Genomic DNA, 20422 nt, shown 5'->3' with positions numbered 1-20422 from the left:
GTACTGCAGGTGGATTCTTTACCATCTGAGCCACCGGGGAAGCACTAAACAAGACAGAAGTTCTGATTCGGGGTTAGGACACATGGGTATATCTACTCTGTGCTGTGCTCAGTCATGTCCAACTCTTTGGACTGTAGCCCGCCAGGCAACTCTGTCCATGGAATTTTCCAGGCAAGAATACTGGAGTGGGTTGCCATTTTCTATTTTAAGGGATCTTCTTGACGTAGGAAATCGAACCAGGGTCTCCCATGTCTCCTGCATTGGCAGGCAGATTCTTTTTCACAGCGCCACCTGAGAGACCCAGACTTCATTTATTTCCCATTCATGACACTCCAGAAGCTCAAATCCCTGTCCTTGACTGTCCTACTACCCGTGTTTTAACATGGGATCCAACCCACACTCTAGAATGAAATTGAACTTCTAGCCCTGTCCATGCTGCTCTTATTTCTCTCCTCTATTGGAGCAGTAAGTAGAACACATCCTAGGAGGACCCAGAATCTGTGTTTTTAACAGGGACCCAAATGATTCTTATTCAACCATTCTGCAGAAGGGAACACTGAGATTGGTGATTGAGACAAGGATGCCCTCTGCTCTACTTTCATGGGTCCTCTCATCCCTTTGCAGGTGGGGAACACAGCCCTGATCGTGTTTGTGAGCTATTTCGGCAGCCGGGTACATCGGCCCCGCCTGATCGGGTGTGGAGCCATCCTTGTGACCCTGGCGGGCATACTCATGACTGTCCCGCACTTCATCTCAGAGCCGTACCGCTACGACCGCACCAGCCCTGGTAAGAACAGGAGGGGCTGGGCTGAGGGTGGACATGAGTTGCCACATTACTGTACACAGGGTCCACTCCCAGGCTTCCAGTGGTCAAGATGGGTCCAGCTTCCCAGAACACCTATAGTCCCCCACACCCCCCCCCACCACTGCCTCCTTCAGCTTCAGCCCGGATGAGTCCTTCTGGCAGCCCTGGGCAGTGGTGACAGGGGGGGTAGTCCTGGGGCAGAAAGCTGAGGCCCTCTGGGTTTCTCTTGGTGAGGGCCTGCTTGTATGGTGCTGCTTTTTTTTTTTTTTTTTTGAGGTGGAGGTGGATTTAGGTCCTGGTCTGTGTGGGTCCTCAAGAAATATTTGTGGAATAATAATAACAGTATCACACACCACTTACTAGGTACCACTGTTCTAGGCACTTAATGTGTACTGATGCATTTAATTTACACAAGAAGTCAAAGCATTGATGAAAGAATGAATGAATGAAAGAACAAACAAAAACATGAAAGAATTTTAGATGGAATAGTGAAGCCCCTGTTTAGCCCAGAGGGATTTTGTTGAGAGTCAACTTGACAGATGGATGCCTGTACCTTGGAGAAGGACTCAAGCAGTCTTCCCTGTCCCATCCATCTCTCCACCCATTCACTCATCTACCCATCCATCCACCTTCCCATCCTATCCATCTACCCATCCACGTACATACCCATCCACTCATCAATTCATCCATCTGCCTACCCACCTACCCATCCATCTGCCTACCCATCCACCCATCCACCCACCTACGCATCTACCCATCCACCCATCTACCCATCCACCCAACCATCCATCCACCCATCCACCTACATATCTACCCATCGATTCATCCACCCATCTACTTATCCATCCACCTACTTATCCTCCCCTCCATTACCCCTTCTACCCTCTCTGCCCATCTGTCCAAGAAAACATTTGTGCTTCCTACTTTGTGCTGGACCCTCTTGAGGGGCTCAGTCCTTGCCCTCTGGGAGCTCCCAGTCTGGGAGAGAAAACAGAGACAAACAATACCTCCCTTCCCCCCACCCAGTGTATCAACTGTGAGGAAGGAAGAACTGGGCAGAAGAAGCCCAGGGAAGGAGCCCACAGCCCAGCCTGGCATCATGGAAGGCTTCCCAGGGGAGGAGAGCTGTCAGAAAGCATCCTTTCTCCCTTGTCCTCCCATCAGCTCAGACCCCAGAGCTCCTACTCTGTGCCAGGTCCAGGGATGGAAAGATGGAGCAGATACAACCGGCCCTAAGAAGCTCTGAGTGAGCGTGGGTTGGTGTGAGCATGGGCAGCTCTGCTGCAGAGAGTCCAGCACAGGACAGCCAGGGGCAGCCGGTAGAGACCTGAGTAGAGGATGGACACTGGAGGCTGGAGTGAGCTGGAGGAGGCGGCATCTGACTGTGATGTAGAAAGAAAGTAGAGGAAGCTGCTCAGGAAATGGCTGGAAAGCAGGGGAAGTCCCAGAAGACAGCAGAGTGCTTCTCTAGGCCTGAGTGGAGAACTGTCAAGAGGTCTGACTCAGACGCCAAAAAATTATGCTTACTCATATTTCCCCATCCAGAATTTTCATTTTAACAGAGTTTTTCCTGTGCAGGGTCACACACATTCTCCATCCTCACCACCATACAACACCCTTCTGCTCCTTATGGAATCCCAGGAAAACTTCTTCTCCTGTCTGAGCCTCAGTCTCCAACGGGTGTCCATTGGAGCATCTGTCCAATGGGTGAACTGGACTTGGTGACCTCTAAGTACCCACCCTGAACTGACATACAAGGCTATTTCATTCACTCATTCCTCATCATTAATTAATTAATTATCATTAGGGTGGCTCAGATGGTAAAGAAACTGCCTGCAATGCAGGAGATCCAGGTTTGATTCCTGGGTTGGGAAGATCCTCTGGAGAAGGAAATGGCAACCCACTCCAGTATTCTTACCTGGAGAATTCCGTGGACAGAGGAGCCTAGCAGCCGACAGTCCATGGGGTGACAAAGAGTCGGACATGACTAAGGGACTAACACACATACACAGCATTCAAAAGATATCCTTGGGCTGCCCAGGTGGCACTGCTGCTGCTGCTGCTGCTAAGTCGCTTCAGTCGTGTCCGACTCTGTGCGACCCCAGAGACAGCAGCCCAACCAGGCTTCCCCGTCCCTGGGATTCTCCAGGCAAGAACACTGGAGTGGGTTGCCATTTCCTTCTCCAATGCATAAAAGTGAAAGTGAAAGTGAAGTTGCTCAGTCGTGTCCAACTCTTAGCAACCCCATGGACTGGAGCCCACCAGGCTCCTCCATCCATGGGATTTTCCAGGAAAGAGTGCTGGAGTGGGGTGCCATTGCCTTCTCCCAGGTGGCACTAGTTGGTAAGAATCCACCTGCCAATACAGGAGACTTAAGAGATGCAGGTACGATCCCTGGGTTGGGAAGATCTCTGGAGGAGGAAATGGCAACCCACTCCAATATTCTTGCCTGGAGAATCCCCATGGACAGAGGAGCCTGGTGGGCTATAGTCCATGGGGTTGCAGAGTCAGACATGACTGAAGCAACTTAGCACCCAGCACATTAATATTTATGTGCCAGGCCGTCTGCTGGGGACTCAGAGGTGGAAAAAAAGACAGATCCCTATAATCACTTTCGTATCTAGTCAGCACTGTCACAGGCACCACTCACCACTCCTAACGCTTACAACCCTTTGAGCAGGTGTTATCATTATCCTATTTTATGAGTGAGGAAACTGAGTCTCAGAGAGGGAGGTACTTCCTCAAGGCCCACAACTAGTAGACATCCCCTGCTAGTCTGGCCCTAGAGCCTCTGCTCTGACCACTGAATTCTTCTGCTTGTAAGTTCCATATTTCTGTAGAACCTCCATTCTAGGAGGCTTGTTCGACAGATGAGGAAACTGAGGCCAGAGGGGCTGAGGTCCTCTGCCAAAGAAAGTCTCACCGTCTTCAACCCAGGCAATCTGGTTGAGGGTCCAAGTCCTTGAGCTGGGTTCACATGGCTTTTTCCAGCCCTAGAGAGTGTCTCACTGGGCTGGGTGGACATGGCTCAGAGACCCAGCTCCCAGAAAGGACTTGGCCAGCCACAGAGAGGAGGCCACTTCTCTACCCACATTTGGGGTAATAATAGTATGAGGGTCTTCTTAAGTTTGCTCACCAAATATTGGCGAGCTACAGGAAACAAATGTCTGGCACTAAATTAAGAAATTTCCCTTTATTGCACTCTACCTCTGCGTCCCGAGCTGACACGGAGCCCTTCCCAGAATGAAGGCCTAAGGGCACCAGTGCCCTCCACAGCCCAGACTCAGCACCCCTCCCTTTTTCGGCCCTGCCTTCAGCCCTGGCCTCGACCCTTACACCCTGTGAGCCAGGCATGCTGAACTCCTCAAGACCTTGGTTTCACATGTGCTGTGGCCTCTTTCTGGACCCCACCCCTGACCACCACCTTCCCTTTCTGGAAAATCTTGTTCGTTCTTTTCCTCCCAGTTCACACCACCTCTTTGAGCTGTCCTACCCCACCCTCACTCAAGGTCCACCGTCGCCATGGCGCTTCCACATACCTCTGCTCAGAGATGTGGCATAGGGTGGGTTAAGAGCACGGACTCAGAACCGGACTGCCTGGGTTCCAATCCTGGCTCCACCCCTTGTTAGTTGGTGCCTGAGCATCAGTTTTTTCATCTGCAAAATGGGAGTAATGAGAGTACCCATCCCCTGGGTTTGTTGTGGGGGTCAGAGGGATTCAGAAGAGTTCCTCCCATCAGTAAGTGCTATATGAGTCTTAGCTATTGTCCTAATACTTTTATCATCTCTCAGCAGACATGCCACAAGACTTTGAGGCTTCCCTGTGCCTGCCCAGCACCAAGGCCCTAGCTTCAGCCTCATCCAACAGCAGCTGCTCTAGCTACACAGAGGCTCGGCACCTGGCTGTGGTGGGGATCATGTTCACAGCCCAGACCCTGCTTGGTGTGGGCGGGGTGCCCATTCAGCCCTTTGGCATCTCCTACATCGATGACTTTTCCCACAACAGCAACTCGCCCCTCTACCTCGGTGAGGATGTACCCCACACCTCGGGCTCTGAGGGGGGGCCAGGCTCAGGTCGGGCTAAGTACGAATCCCTGCCCTCTGCCTTCTGTGGCCACTAGAGGCCCAGAGGAGCCCTGGAGAGCTTCCCAGGCCTGAGCGGGGGAGATGGGCTGCTCCTGCCCAGTGGAGGCTGAGCAGGCCCTGACCTGTGAAAGGAAGCTGGGCCAGAGGGCACTAACCCAGGCTTCCTGTCGCAGGTATCCTGTTTGCAGTGACCATGATGGGGCCGGGCATGGCGTATGGGCTGGGCAGCCTCATGTTGCGCCTTTACGTGGACATTGATCGAATGCCAGAAGGTGAGCTTCAGAGCACACAGTTGTCCCCAGGGCCACACAGACACAGTTGATCGACTGCTGGTATCATAGGAGACACTGAACCAGAGGACCCAGCAACCCCACTGACCTGGGACATGCCTCTTAACCTCTCTGAGCCTCAGCTTCCCCATCTTTGAGATACTCTCTGCCCTGTCCATCTCCCAAAGCTGCAATCAGAATGCAGTGAGAATGTGGAGATTAGCCAGCAGTTGCCATCAGATGGAGAGTTGTAATTGTTGCCCCTGTTGTTATGAGTCTTCACCGAGTTCCACCCTGACTCCCCGCACCCCAGGCCCTCAGCCCTCTGCTCAGATACACTATGGGACAGACAGGGCCATGTATTCTCTTGGTCTCTTGGGTGCTCCCATCTTTATGGGGGACAGACTTCAGGACTCAGAGAGGACACTGGCATGATGGAGAGAATTTTGGAGCAGGACTCAGTAACTTGGGCCATCTCAGAGGGGAAATTCGGGGTGACCTCTAAGGACCTTTCAAGTTCTGACCACCTCAAAGCCTGGCCACCTATGCTGAGGGCACCATTTGGGGAAAAGGAGTCTCTAATCCAGGTGGTGGTCAGGGTGGGTCAAGGTGTGGAACTGAAGCTTGGTTCGAAGACAGTCAGGACGGGGGAGTGTTGGGGGTCTCAGAGCTCTGGCGTTCTGTGGGGAGTGAGAGTGGATTGTTTCTAGAACAGGTCACTGTGGCGTCTCAGCTGCCTGCTGGTCACGCCAAGCAGCTCCAGGCCCCCAGCTCTGCCTTCTGCATCCTGCTGCTCAGATGTCCCATCCCTCGCTTGGAGATTTTCCAGCAACCCTAGAAGCCTCAGGTGACACACACAAGAAGATGGACAGGCAGATTCTGCTTCTTGTTATCCAGCTTCTGCCCAAGGGTGCCTCTAGTCAGGATAGGTCTGGACAGCTCTGAACAGGAGTCACTAGGGGTGGCCCTGCCCCAACCCCCTTCCTTCTAGAAATCTGGGCCCAGGATCCCAGCTTGGACTCTAGTTACAATTCCATTCTCCCTTGATGAAACAGTCCTAAAAGTCAGGACTCAGTTTGCCAGACACACCCCAGTTCCGGAGAAGGGAGTATGTTTCTGGCTCTGTTGATATCCTGGTGGTGCTGACACCTTCACAGGCAGACATGGAGTTCCTGTGGACTGTGAACCAAGGTGCTGTCTCGCTATTCCTTCTGTCTCTCTGGGGGATTTCACTGGTTGGGTGGGTCACATCCACTGCAAGCCCAGACCAGTATGTGAGAAGCGGAAGATCTGAGATGGCTGTGCGTGAATTCCCACCAGCCTGGAACACAAGATGGGGGAATAATAAGTGGAGGAGGAAATTGCACAAAAGCCAACCCCACCCCCACTTTTACAGATGCATTTGCTGAGTGCTGACTGTGTCCTCTGGGCCCGGTTCCAGAGGCTCTCAGGACAAAGCATCTGGGAGCCAGCCCCACTCATGGGGTTGATGTTGTCATGCATCCATACTGTTAGAAAGTGTTTGCAGGTGCTGTGGCAGTTGAAGAAGGAGGTACCTAACTCAGCCTTGGGGTCAAGAGGTCTGATGGCAGAGGTGGGCACTCCAGTAGGGAGACACATCTGGGACTGTTGTTGTTGTTTGGTCGTTAGGTTGTGCCCAATTCTTTTTCAATCCCATGGATTGTTGCCTGCCAGTCTCGCCTGGCCATGGGATTTCCCGGGCAAGAATACTGGAGTTGGTTGCCATTTCCTTCTCCAGGGGATCTTTCTGATCCAAGGATTGGGCCTGCATCTCCTGTGCCTCCTGCATTGGCAGGCAGATTCTTTACCCCTGAGCCACCAGGGAAGCCCATATCTGAGTTCATCTTGTCCTGATTATACCTAGATGGGGCTCAAAATCACCTAGGGAACTTGTTAAAGGTACAGATTCCTTGGCTACCTTTCCACCCCCTCCGGTGGCAGTTCTAAGTTGATCTTGGAAAAGGCTGAGTATTTTTGATAAGCACCCCTTGTGATTTTAACCATCATGCAGGTCTGAGAACCCCAAGAATCATTCTAGCCACCAGTTTAATAATAACAATCACAAAATAACAGTAAACAAAGAGCAGACACTGTGTCTATGTTCTATGTGCCAGCACTGTTCTAAGTGGTCTACACAGACTAGTTTCTATGATTCTCACATCAGCCTTATGATGTAGGTACTACTAGCATCTCTGCTTTTCAGGGGAAGAAACCAAGGCACAAAGAGGTTAAGTAACTTGCCCAAGGTCACACTATTTCCAAAGTCCATGACCTTAACCATGACACACACTGCCATAAAGTTGAGAAAGTCAAGGCCTAGGAAGGGTCAGGGATGTGCCCAAGGTCACACAAGACACAACTGGCAGAGCTACAACTGATACCCAGATCTCCCGACCCCGGCCCAGGTCACGTCCTACTTCAGAGGCTGATCCGAGAATGGTGGCCAAGAAGCTACATACAGCCCATCCCGACCCTAACACCCTCTCTTCCAGGTGGCATCAACCTGACCTCGAAGGACCCCCGATGGGTGGGTGCCTGGTGGCTGGGCTTCCTCATCTCGGCTGGCGCGGTGGCCCTGGCCGCCATCCCCTACTTCTTCTTCCCCAAGGAGATGCCCAAGGAGAAGCAAGAGCTTCGCTTCCGGCGAAAGGGCTTGGCAGTTTCAGACCCACCTGTCAGCAAGGTAAGCCCCTCCCTGTCCCATCCTAACCCAAGCTCCAACCCCCACACGCTTGTCCTCCTGTATAACCTTCAACTCCATTCTCCTGGGCACAGCAAGTCACAGCTTCCAAAGCCATCTCCATAGAGCTCTGTCGCATTCCCCAGCATTCCTGCATGGTGCGTCTCCCCTGCCCCTTGCACAGCTGAGGGGATGGAGGGCCAGAGCTGGAAGTGACCCACCCAAGGAGATCTGGGTATCAGCTGTGGCTCTGCCAGTTGTGTCTTGTGTGACCTTGGGCACGTCCCTGACCCTTCCTGGGCCTTGACTTTCTCAACCTTATGGCAGTGCGTGTCATGGTTAAGTACTGCTGGGACCAGAACCCAAAGCCTATCTGAGCCCACGCCCCTTGCTCTAACCACTACCCTACTGCTTCTGCTTGTCGCTGAACGTGCTTAGTAGATTGTGAACATGCTTCAGCAGTGCTGAGAACTAGAAGGAGGTGGAGAGCTTACAGGAGGGTCTAGAAGACTTCTCTGAGGAGAGGGGGATTCCACTGGACTTTGAAGCCTGTGTGGAAGCATGGCAAGGAGAGGGAGGGCCATTCGAGGTGGGAAACAGCCTGGACAAAGGACTTGGCTCTAGAAATGACCATGGCCTTTTCAGGGACAGTGAGGGGACAAACAGGTATTGAGTGCCTCGCTGGGGACCAGGCATCAGGCTGGACCCTGGGGCTTAGCATGTGAGCCCCACCCTTAAAACAGGCATAGCCTAGTGAGGACAGAGTCTCTTTGATAAGTAACAACTGGCTGAGTGCTGCAAGGGGATCTCACTGAACCATTCTGCTCAGCTCATGGGGCAGGTGGTCTCTCCTCAAAGGACCCTACTGAGGCCCAGAAGGTGCAGGGATGTGCTCAAGGTCACATGTGACAGGAGAAGGCAGGACTATGTGAGGCCACTGGACAGGAGAGAGGATTCTGGGATAGGGTTCTCTACGTTTTCCAGGGACCCACAAAAACACGAGGCCTGAGAAATAATACGTTGGCTCTCAAATACAAAACAAAAATGACAAAATGGAAATGTGTTATAAAAGCTCAATTATATGTCATTAAAGTCAGCTTCATTCATTTTTCTTTAATACTCATACACATTTCATTATATTCACCACTCATTATATTCTGAAAATTTGTGGGTTAGATTTTCTCTTTTCCCAAGTCTGGGTGTATAAAGACAAATACTCCTATTTCACCTTTACACCTCACCTCCCACTCCCCACATGCAAACATATAAACAATACTTGAGTGACCAGATGTATGGGGCTGTTCCCACACTGATCAATTCTCTGCAACATCCGCTGGGTGTCCTACAACCTAACTCCATCCTGACTCTGTCCACCTGGAGACAGTATCAGATGCCATAGGGTAAGGCTCACTCCCACAAGACTGCCCCTGCTGCAGACGCCGCTCACGAGCAGGAGGCCCCTAAGTCACCTTCAACTTCTGTCTGACTTGGCTACAAATCAGAGTTTCCCACAATGCCCTCCTCGGATTTGATTATTTGTTGGAATGGCTAACAGAGCTCAGGGAAACACTTGTTTACCAGTTTATTACATAATAAAGTGAAAAAGTGAAGTCGCTTACTTGTGTCCAGCCCTTTGCGACCCCATGGACTGTAGCCTACCAGGCTCCTCCATCCATGGGATTTTCCAGGCAAGAGTACTGGAGTAGGTTGCCATTTCCTTCTCCAGGGGATCTTCCTGACTCAGGGATTGAACCCAGGTCTCCCGCATTGCAGGCAGACACTTTACCGTCTGAACCACCAGGGAAGTTCCCCACTACATAATAAAAGTGAAGTGAAGTGAAGTCGCTCAGTCGTGTCCGACTCTTGGCGACCCCATGGACTATAGCCTACCAGGCTCCTCTGTCCATGGGATTTTCCAGGCAATAGTACTGGAGTGGATTGCCATTTCCTTCTCCATAATAAAGGATATGATAAATGATACAGATAAACAGCCAGATAAAGAGATGCCTAGGGCGAGGTCTAGGAGGGTGCTGAGCACAGGAGCTCTGTGGAGTCCAGGTGCATCGCCCACCCGGCACGTGGCTGTGTTCACCAACCTGGAAACTCCCTGAACCCTATACTATTGGGATTTTTATAGAGGCTTCATCATGTCAGCGTGATTGATTATTAAGTCTATTTTCAGCTTCTCTCCCCTCTCTGCAGAATTAGGTTGCAGTGGTGGGCTGAAAGTTCCAAGCTTCCAATCATGGCTTGGTCTTTCTAGTGACCAGCCCTAACCTGGAGCCCAGTGGAGTCACTTCATTAAAACAAACGATGTTCTTATCACCAGGAAATGCCAAGGCATTTAGGGGCTCGGTGTCAGATGCTCTTACCACTCAGGAAATTACAAAGCTCCAGGAGCTCTGGGTCAGGAACCAGGATCAAAGGCTAAATATTAGAACAAAAGATTTTCTTAGCACCCTTATTTACAGGAGTTTTAGGATCTCTGTGCCAGGATTTTGAGAAACCACAAACAATCATAAATTAAGGAAGTTAGTTGTTGCTAAATAATTCTAATTTCAAAGGGACAATTTATAAAAATCCTGTCAAATATTTTGCAGCAAGAATAATTCAATTTAATGTTGCAGGTTGGTGCATTTGAATACATTTGCCATAATGTGAGATAGTGTCTCCTTCTTAGAACAAGAAAGTCTGGGCTTAAGGCGAAGGGCTGAAAATGCCTCTGCCGGAAAAGCTGAGATTCAACCCCCAATCAGTCTGATACGGCACCCGCACCACTTTGTTGTCCACCCCCTGCTGCAGCAAAGGGTGTCTACATGGGGCTGGGGGACTAAAGAAAATTGATGTTGGGACAGCCAGCAGGGGCCAGAACAATTAAAGCCTTGCCTGCCAGCTTCAAGAGCAGCGGGTAGCCCTGGAGGGGGAGTCCTGTGGCTTTATCACCAGGTGCTAGCACAGAAAGGATCGGAAGGCAAGGGAAGGTGTGCAGAGAGCAGCTGGGGGCAGGAAGATTGATGTGACAGCTATGGCGTTGGTCCAGGCAGGAACCGGTGCATTTGCAGTAAGGCAGGGTGTGGGGATGAGTCCAAAGATCCACGAAGGAGGGGAAACACATAAACCTGTATCCTGCTCTGCTATGGGTCAATCATCCCAGAGACAGCGAAGGGCTGATGCTGGCTCAGAGGCAGGGGGAGGCAGGCGTTGGAGAGAGATCAGTTTCAGGGAAAGGAAGAAGACAGCTTGGAACCACAGATGGTCCTTCCCGCTTCTGTCTAGCTCGGGCCAAAATATGAATGAGATGGAATTCCTGGAACTTGCAGAAGAGTTCTTAGAAGCAGGATGATCACAGAAGAAGGGAAGGGACTGGTTACCAGTTATGGGTAATCTCCAAGTTGGGTACTAAATCTGAACAGAGAAGTGCTACTTGGGCCTGGGGTGGAATAGGTGGAAGAAGCAAGGGAGAGACTAGGCTAGGCTGGGCTCAGTCATGTGTCCTTGCTCAGTCATGTGACCTTGAGCAAGTCACTTCCCCATTCTGTTCTATTGTGTAAGACACTGGGTTTACATTCCTGAAGCAATGTCTTGTGTGTCTTGGATTCTGAGAACACACGATTCCTTGAGTCAAAGCTGCTGTGATGCAGAGATTCTCATTTTAAGAGCTATGTCCCTGTGATGCCTTGAAACCCTGGCTCCTAGGCTGTGAACCTGTCTGACTGTCTGGATTCATTCGTCAGCACATGGGGGATGGGGAGTGGTGAGGGAAGGGGGTGAGAGGTTCTGAAAAAAGAACCGAAGGCCGAGAACATGATGATCTGCTTCCAGCAGCTTTCAGGTAATAAATATTGAAGTGGGAGGAACTGTTCCCCCGCCTGCTGAGGCTGCCTCGGCTTGCAGTTGCTTGGGCTGGCCCAGTGTGCTCAGGCCACTGATGAGGTGGACGGACCATGAGGAAGGGCCCAATTAGGTGAAAGTCCAAGTGTTTTGACATGGTAGAGTATCTTTTGCAGAGAGTAGAAACAGGCAAGAGAAAATGAAGGGTCAAGGGGGAGGCTATTTCTGAAGTCCCTTCAAGCACCCCCTCACAGGGGTTCTCTAAATACCTTCCCAGAAGTAAATGCAGCTTTTACTGGTATCCAGGATGACTTTTCACTTTCATGCATTGGAGGAGGAAATGGCAACCCACTCCAGTGTTCTTGCCTGGAGAATCCCATGGACAGAGGAGCCTGGTGGGCTGCTGTCTATGGGGTCGCACAGAGTCGGACACGACTGAAACGACTTAGCAGCAGCAGCAGCAGGAGATGGTGGTAGGTAATAGGATTGTGTGACCCAGAGAAGGTCTCTGGCCTCAGTCTCTCTGTCCGTGCAATAGGCAGAAGACTGAACAAAGTCTGCTAGCTCTGGGAGGTTTAATAGTAACATGAGTACTTTCACAGGGGGAGAGTGTGAAAGAAAGTCCCACAGCCCCTGCCCCAGGGAGCTCTCAGGTCGTGACAGCAGGCCAGGTGCGAGAGATGGAAGATGACTGAAACACAGCTGAGGTCTGAATGACAGAGTTCTCTGCCAGGGGGTAGGGGATGAACAGTCTCCACAGAGAAGACTATGAGGTCGGGGGTGGGGGAGGCCATACCCGTACAGGAGCGTCAGGAGCTCAGCTTCCCTCCCTTTGGCTCTGTCCGTATGTCTGTGACCTGAGAGCTTGGGTGGCTACGCAGACATCTTTCTAGAAGGGAACTAGGGTAGGCCTCACCTCTCTCAGGTCTCTGCTTCCCTGTCTTCAATTAGCCAGTTACTAAGGTCCTGTCAAAGGCTCGGGGCTCCTGGCAGATGGCTCTGCAGCGCCCATGTAGTAAAGAGGTTTCCTAAGTGCATCCTAGCAGGTCATCTGGCCCCATATGGGCAGTGGCCATAGGATCCCATTCAGCCAGCAGCCCTCTTTGCTCTCCAGGCCCTTTGGCTCTTCTGAGCTGCCCTTGGTCCTGGGCCAGGGACTGAAATCAGATCCCCTGGGGACTGCAGGTCCGCACCCTCTGAGCACCACTTGCCTCTCTTTCCCAGGAGTCTCCATGTCTATTATTTTAGGGTATCTCCCAGAGTCTGGGATTCTATACTATCTGGTTTTAAAGTTCTAAGTTTATACTAGTTGTAGGCTCTCAAGTATTTGTGTTCTATTGCTTTAAGATTCTAGGCCTCAAATGATGTGTGACTCCCCAAATTCACTTTTCCAAGTAGCTACAGTTTTGGCCTAAGACTCTGTGCTCCCTCTTGCAGCCCCTGCTAGGTGCCAGGTGACATGGTCTTCCCTGTACCCAATGTCTCTCCTTAGCTGGCACTGCCTCCAGATCCCTCCCAGTTGGTTTAGGAGCCCTTCCCCTTCCCAAGTGACCCAGCTCTTATGACTGCATCCTCACCCCACCTCATCCAGCTCAGCCGTCACTGCATCTTACAGACAGAGGGTTTGGGTCAAGATTGTGTCCAGAGCTTGGCCAGCAGCACTTCCCCCCGCACCAGTCTGTGAAAGGTCAGGGCTTGACCCCAAAGGGCTGAAGACAGGCTTCTTCTCCCCGGCACGATACTGATCCAAGCTTCCTCAGTCATTGGGTATGGAAAGTCCCTTGGGGTGATCTGCTCTGTGGCTTTTAAACTGCACCCCATAGGACCCCAAGGTTGCCACCACAGGGAGACTGAAGAGAGGGGTTCCCCAGCAGGGCCAAGGACCTTCCTCCGTTATACTCACACACTTTAATCAGACAAGTTCTACTTTTTGATGTTTTTATACCAGTCTTTTGGGTGAGATATAAATTGAGAAGGGGGTTCTATTGCAAAAACCACTTTTAACCAATTAAAAAAAATTTTTTTAAAACACCAGCATAGTCCAACACCGCCAAATGATAGAGGAGGAGACTGAGACTAAAGAAGGGAGCTGACTCTAGCTGATCTGGCCCAGGATGCAACATACAAGCATTTCCTTGGTGTCTGAGTCTAAGGCCGCCCTCTGTGGCAGGCAGGAAGGCCAGCAGCAGCTTTGTCTGCACCATCCCAGCCTGCATGTGAATTCTAACTCTGTCACTTACTAATCTGAAATCTGTAAAATGGGAATAACCAGACCATCTACATCCGTGTGGAGGGGGTTGTAAAAGGAAATGAGATGAGGTTGTGAGGTGGGTGGTTCAATACCTAGCCTGCAGTCTCAGTAAACAGGAGTGCTTGTTCTTAGCATGGATCAGGCCAGCTCTTAAAAGGAAAAATGACTTTTTTTCTGCTATTCTTCTTAGATGCTTTTCTATATCCTACTTCCACTATATTCCATAAAAGGTTTAAAGGCTACTCACACCAAATACCTGTACAATACTGGTAAGAGAGTGGGAAATAGGCCAACTTGTATTGCCTACTCTGTTCTACGCCCTTTGTATTAATTAGCCCGTTTAATCCCTGTAACTTACCTATGAAATAGGTTCAGTTTTTACCCCTGTTTTGCACCCGAGGGTCTGAGTTGCAGAGAGACAAAATAACCTAGTAGAATTGCTAGTAAAAGGTGGAGCTGGGATTCAGGCTCAGAAAAGCTGTCTCAGGGCCTGTGCTGAGTCACTCAATCAAGACCAAGACACAGAAAGATAGAAATAACAGCAAAAGGTTATCAGAATGAGAGAGAAACAGAGACGAATTTAGATGCTATTATTGAAACACTCACTTGGTCCTGAGCTTTCTGGTAGCCACAAGGAAAAGAGACACGATCAGTTGCAAGAAACTCATGGATGTAAGAGAGCTGGGAGCACACCACCCTCCTCCCCCACCCCTCGCCCCATAGAATCTTAGATGCCCAGGAACTCTGCTAGAAAACACCATCTCCCTCCTGTGGGAGATAAGAAGTTGAATAGAAAACCCTAGAGGATACTCAGGAGAAGGCAATGGCATCCCACTCCAGTACTGTTGCCCGGAAAATCCCATGGATGGAGGGGCCTGGTAGGCTGCAGTCCATGGGGTCGCTAAGAGTCAGATACAACTGAGCGACTTTACTTTCACTTTCCACTTTCATGCATTGGAGAAGGAAATGGCAACCCACTCCAGTGTTCTTGCCTGGAGAATCCCATGGACGGAGAAGCCTGGTAGGCTGCAGTCCATGGAGTTGCACAGAGTCGGACACGACTGAAGCGACTTAGCAGCAGCAGCAGCAGCAGCAGCAGAGGATACTCAGTCTCCTCCTCTAAAACTTGGTGGTATTGGACTGTACCAGTGTTTTTAAAAACTGTTTTTTGCAGTAGAACCCCTTTCTCAATTTATATCTCACTCAAAGGACTGGTATAAAAACATGGAAAAGTGCAACTTGTCTGATTAAAGCATGTGTGTATGCATGTGTATGTGTGCGCACGCGAGTTTGTATGTGTATGTTTGTGTGTGCATGTGTGTGTGTCTGTGTGTGTACAAGTTGAGCAGCCATCCTGTGGCTGCTTCCCATGACCACGTGTGATGGCAGCTGAGGGCTGGCAGAGAGTTCCACATCACCCACTAGGGTCAGCACTGGCTCCACGGGGCTGGGGTCACAGTCCTGGCCCAGCGCCTTCGAGGAACCCAGCTTCCTCCGAGGACAGCTCCTGGCCTCTGCAGGCCCCGCAGGCAGCGGGTTCTCCCACGTGCTGGACCACACACAGCGTCCCCACTCCTGCGGGCTGCAGCAGTCAGCACACAGCCCAAGAGGGGAAGTTCGGACCAGATCCCAGACCTGCTGACCTGGGCAAACCACAGCCCACATGTGTCAATCTCTGAAGCCTGCTCTGAGCAAAGGCTCGATGATTCCTGTTTCTGGAGCCCGCTCTTAGTCAGGAGTCCTCAGAAACAAATGTGGGGAGGGAGGCGGAACTTCTGAAGGCCACAGAGACAGGGACTGGAGGTCAGTGTTCCCAGTACCCACAGAAGAAAGCCCAAATCCCTCAGCCTGGCCCTCTGAACCGCCCCACTCTTGCCCTGAGAGGTTCTTTTCTTTCCCCCAAAGCCAACAGTGACTGTTTATTCATAAACTTGACAAGTGAACCCATCTGCTGTTACATTCATTTCTTGAGAGGATCAAAGGTGTTAGAAAAGTAAGTTTTAAAGAGTATAAAGAATACTGAGACAATTTCTGATTGGCAAGCATTCTATTAAAATTGTTTCTGTGGAAGTGGGGGAGAATCTCTAATTGGTTTCCAGATATATTTGACAACCTATGGAGGGGAAAAAAGAGTAGTTTGTGAGTATTTCAAAAGAAATGGTGGTTCAGTGTTAAACCTGGCAGGTTTTTGTGTCTGGCCATTTCTTGTAACAAATAGAGGTTGATGGGGTGCTTTTCTGTGGTGATACTCTCACCATGGTCCTGAGAGGCTCTTAGCCACCATCAGGGTGGTTCCCCCACCTCCCACGCCCCTCTCTTCCCGCCATCACCCTTCTGCTAGTACTACACCTCTGCTTCAAATAACCTCTCCCTTCCTGTCGATCCGATCCCAGACCTCACCTCTCCCTGGATGCCCTCCGGACCACCCCCCCCAGCCCCTCCTGTCCCTCCCCTCCTGTCTCCAAACCCCAGAGGGCAAGATGGTGCTGGGGGTGGTAACGGAGACTGCTCTGCCAATTACTCCCTGGTGACACATGCCCTTTTGGGGGAGGCCCTCAGTTTCCTCTTCTGTGAAGTAGGTGCAATAATAATCCCTCCATCAGACTGTTGTGGGAATTAAATGACAGGGTGGATGTGAAAGTGCAGTGTAGACCACAGAGGGTGTGCACATGTCGCAGCAGATGTCACTGCGGCTTTTACTGTTTACTTGGGGTCAAGGAACCCCAGGCAAGGAACTCACAAGATGCTGCGTGTCTGAAGGATGGGCCTGCCCCACCCCCAATACGAAGATTGGGAAGAAATCAATCTATCCCCACCCTCCTTACTCCCATTCCTGGGGCGGTACCCTCTCCCTCTGGGACCCAGGAACTTCCCTAGCTAGGCTAGGCCTGAGAATGGAGTAAGGAGAGTTTCTAATTCTCCTTAAGAGAAACTCCCATTCCTGGGGCGGTACCCTCTCCCTCTGGGACCCAGGAACTTCCCTAGCTAGGCTAGGCCTGAGAATGAAGTAAGGAGAGTTTCTAATTCTCCTTAAGAGAGCATGTCCAAAAGAAATATCAACATGAGTCACAAACATCGTTCTAAATGGTCTAGTTGTTATTTAGTTGCTAAGTCATGTCCCACTCTTTGTGACTCCATGGACTGTCACTTGCCCAGGCTCCTTTGTCCATGGAATTTCCCAGGCAAGAATACTGGAGAGGGTTGCCTTTTCCTTCTCCAGGGGATCTTCCTGACCCAGAGATCAAACCCTGTATTGGCAGGCGCATATTTTACTGCTGAGCCATCTGGGAAGCCCAAATGGTCTAGTAGCCACATTCAAAAGTAAAAGAAATTAATTTTAATAAAATATTTTCTTTAATCTGCTATATTTAAAATATTTCCATTTTACCATAAGTATAAAAAACTAATTGTGAGATATTTTCCATTCGTTTTTTTCATATTGAGTCTTTGAAATGCAATGTGTACTTTACACTCTGGCCCATCTCAGTTTGGACTAGTCACAGTTCCAGTGCTCAGTGGCCACATGAAGCTGGTGGCTGGTGTGTTAGACAGCACAGCTCTGAGACGCAAATGAATAACAGACCCACAGTGCCTCATCCAGAAAAATAAGACTCAGATTTCAGGCCCCTTCACATCCTCCCACAATGGTGCTTTCTAATTCTGCCAGCCCTGCACCAGATCTCTGATTCACAGGCTTGGTGGATCAGATGTGTGTTTTTAACTCAGGCAGGCTTAAGCTAAATCTTAGTTCTGTCCCGTGCTAGTTGGGTGATGTTGTGCAAGTTACTGTCGACTGGAAAAAAAAAAAAGCACAACGCAAGAGTTGTGAGTTAAGTTTTATTTGGAGCAAAAGGAGGACTATAGCCTGGGAGATAGCATCTCAGATAGCTTCAAGCTTCTGCCAACACAATAGCATCTCCTGTTGATGTTCTCGCATTTCTTCCAAGAGCCTGGTGTTGCCTGTACCCACTGCCCGTTGGAGCCATCTCTTGCACTCCTTCTTTCCATAGATGTTCCTCAGATGCCACCGTTTGGCTCCAGGCCTCGTGCTAGGCACCAGGGTTTCAACAGGGAAGGAGGTAAACGTGGTCCCTGCTCTTGCAGAGCTCAGAGGAGAGACACCAAACAAGGTTTGACTCAGACTCTAAGTGTCTATAAGGTAGATTATTCCTGGTTTCCTCTGAAAATCAACTTAACTTCTACTCTGAAGGCCCATCCTGCTGGCTCAGCAGGAAAGTCAACCTCAGCCTTTCTCAGGGCTCTCCCACCAAGGTAAAGCAAATGTCCTAAGGTCTTACAGGATATCCAGGCACCAGGGAGGTCCCATCCTCACCACCACCGCACCCCCAGCAGGCATCAGCCTCAATTCCCCATGGCCCATGTGGTCCCCCTTAACCTGTTTGGGACTGAGGAGCTCCATGTGGGTGGGAACATGGGAACTCAGCCTCTTTCAGTCAGTCTGCAGCCTGCCCCTTTGAAGTGAACTGCTTCTTTGGGCACTGTCACAGAGGCTATGTGGCTTTCTGCTGCTCAGGGAACCCACAGACTGCTCAGGGGCCTCCCTCTCACCTCACACTCTCCACAACTCTCAGTGTAATCTCGATGGAGTCAGGCTTTGGAAACAAAAGCCAGAAGGGAGAGAATCTTGCAGCCATGACTTTTTGCCCTGCCACAAACCTCCCCTGAGGTCAGAGAATCCAGAGCCCAGTACCTGCTGGGATAGAAGTAGAGAGGAGGAAGGAAGAAGCCCACAGGGGAACAAACACACTTGAACTGATTTTGGAATAAATTTCCTTACCCGGGCGAGGCTAGGCTTAAGCCAGTCAACACCTGGAAGCAAGGTGGAGGAGGCTTGGAACAGGGCACTCCTGGCGTGGGAGCCCTCATGGAGGTTCTAAAATGTGGGGAAATCCCACATTTGCTCCTTAGCAAAAAAGATGGGCAACAAAAGAGAAGGTGTCATATACCAGCCAGAGGATGAAGCTTACAGGGGGCTCACAGAGGCTTTATGGGGAGAAAAGAGGCAGAACTGAGACCCCAGATGGACTCTCCAGCCCAACCCACCCTTCCCCAGGGTGGATAGCACTCCAGACCAGGGGAAGCCAGCTTGTGCTAGCATGGTCCTAGTTATGGGGAACTCACTTCCTCCCAAGACAGCCTTGTCCAAACTGCTTGTCACACTGGGCTTCAGTCTTCTTCCATGGAACTTGTTGCTTCTAATCCTCGTCTCAGACTGCACATAAAAACGTAGTAAAATCAGGACTTCCCTGGTGGTACAGTGGATAAGAATCCACCCTCCAATGAAGGGACACGGGTTCGATGCAAGGTCCGGAAGATTCCACGTGCCACGGAGCAACTAAGCCTGTGTGCCACAACTACTCAGCCCATGAGCTGCAACTGCTGAAGTTCATGCTCCTAGAGCCTGTGCTCTACAACAAGAGAAACCACTGCAACGAAAAACCCAAGCGCTACAATGAAGAGTGGCCCCTGTTCTCCACAACTCAAGAAAGCCAGGGAGCAACAACGAAGACTCAGTGCAACCAAAAAAATAAATTAAAAAAAATTTTTTTTAATGTAGTAAAATCAGACTTCACTAGATCACTTATATTTGAATGACCCTGTGCCAGTAGCAACTTCTCTAAGACTTAGTTACTCATATAAAGATGTGCACAGTAATAGTACCTGTATGAAAGCATTGTTGTATTAGAGCAGGGCGGGTAGACAACGCAGCACTCAGTGCTGGGTCGCTCAGAGCATTGGTTCCCTCCTGCCTTTAGGGTGAACTGACCAAATGCACACAGGCCCTGGAGTCAAGCCATCTGGATTCAGGTCCTAGCCAGACCACTTACTAGCTGTGTGACCGGGCAAATTACTTCATCTCTCTGTGTCCCAGTTTTATTCCCCTGAAAAACAGGGATTATACTGTTCTTAAGAAAGTTGCTGTGGGGTTTCAATGAGTTAACAGTCGTGTTATTGGAACAGCACTGGGGTGATAGTAAGTGCTTAATAACCACTAACCGTTATTTAACATTTTATCCTTCCCTCCTTGGTGCAGTCAGAAGACTGCAGTTGTATCACCCCAATCTCTTTTCTGGGATTGAAGACCTTTTTCTCAGGAGTTGCACAGAAGCCATCCTTTCCCACATGGCAGAGCACGCCCCAGGGTAGCTGTGAGCTTCCTCGCAGTATGGTCCAGGGGCTGAGCAATCCCCTCTGGCTGTGGTCTGACTCCTCCAAGAGGATAAGGGGGCTGTTGCCTCTTGCCTCCCCCAACCCAGATCCCTTCCTGTTGCTGCAGACAGGATGCAACAGGACAAGCCCTGGAGGCACCTGCTCGTGGTGACTCTCTGAGTGATGGCAGCCATGAGTGATATAAAACTCAAGATAGTGCAGTGATAACCTTTTATAGAAGCTGGTGATGCTGCTGGTTGTGGTGAAGACAGTGGTGGGGATAACAATGACGGGAGAGACAGTGATAA

General features: G+C 50.4%; 1 protein-coding gene across 9 annotated transcripts in view; it reads left to right on the top strand.

The window, feature by feature from the left end:
- SLCO2B1 (solute carrier organic anion transporter family member 2B1) overlaps window positions 1–20422 on the top strand; it is a 52422-nt gene that overhangs the window by 15262 nt on the left and 16738 nt on the right. For 6 of the 9 annotated variants that reach the window (XM_027562886.1, XM_027562890.1, XM_027562893.1 and 3 more), the window contains 4 exons: window positions 625–787; window positions 4598–4831; window positions 5065–5163; window positions 7674–7864. In XM_027562886.1, coding sequence (XP_027418687.1) covers window positions 625–787; window positions 4598–4831; window positions 5065–5163; window positions 7674–7864 — 687 coding nt within the window. The remainder of the gene's footprint in view (window positions 1–624; window positions 788–4597; window positions 4832–5064; window positions 5164–7673; window positions 7865–20422) is intronic. The other 3 variants (XM_027562895.1, XM_027562891.1, XM_027562887.1) reach the window with 1 other exon arrangement.

This window comes from Bos indicus x Bos taurus, chromosome 15 (genome assembly GCF_003369695.1).
Source record: "Bos indicus x Bos taurus breed Angus x Brahman F1 hybrid chromosome 15, Bos_hybrid_MaternalHap_v2.0, whole genome shotgun sequence".
In the NCBI taxonomy this organism is placed as follows: domain Eukaryota; kingdom Metazoa; phylum Chordata; class Mammalia; order Artiodactyla; family Bovidae; genus Bos; species Bos indicus x Bos taurus.
This window is presented reverse-complemented; position numbering and strand designations above follow the sequence as displayed.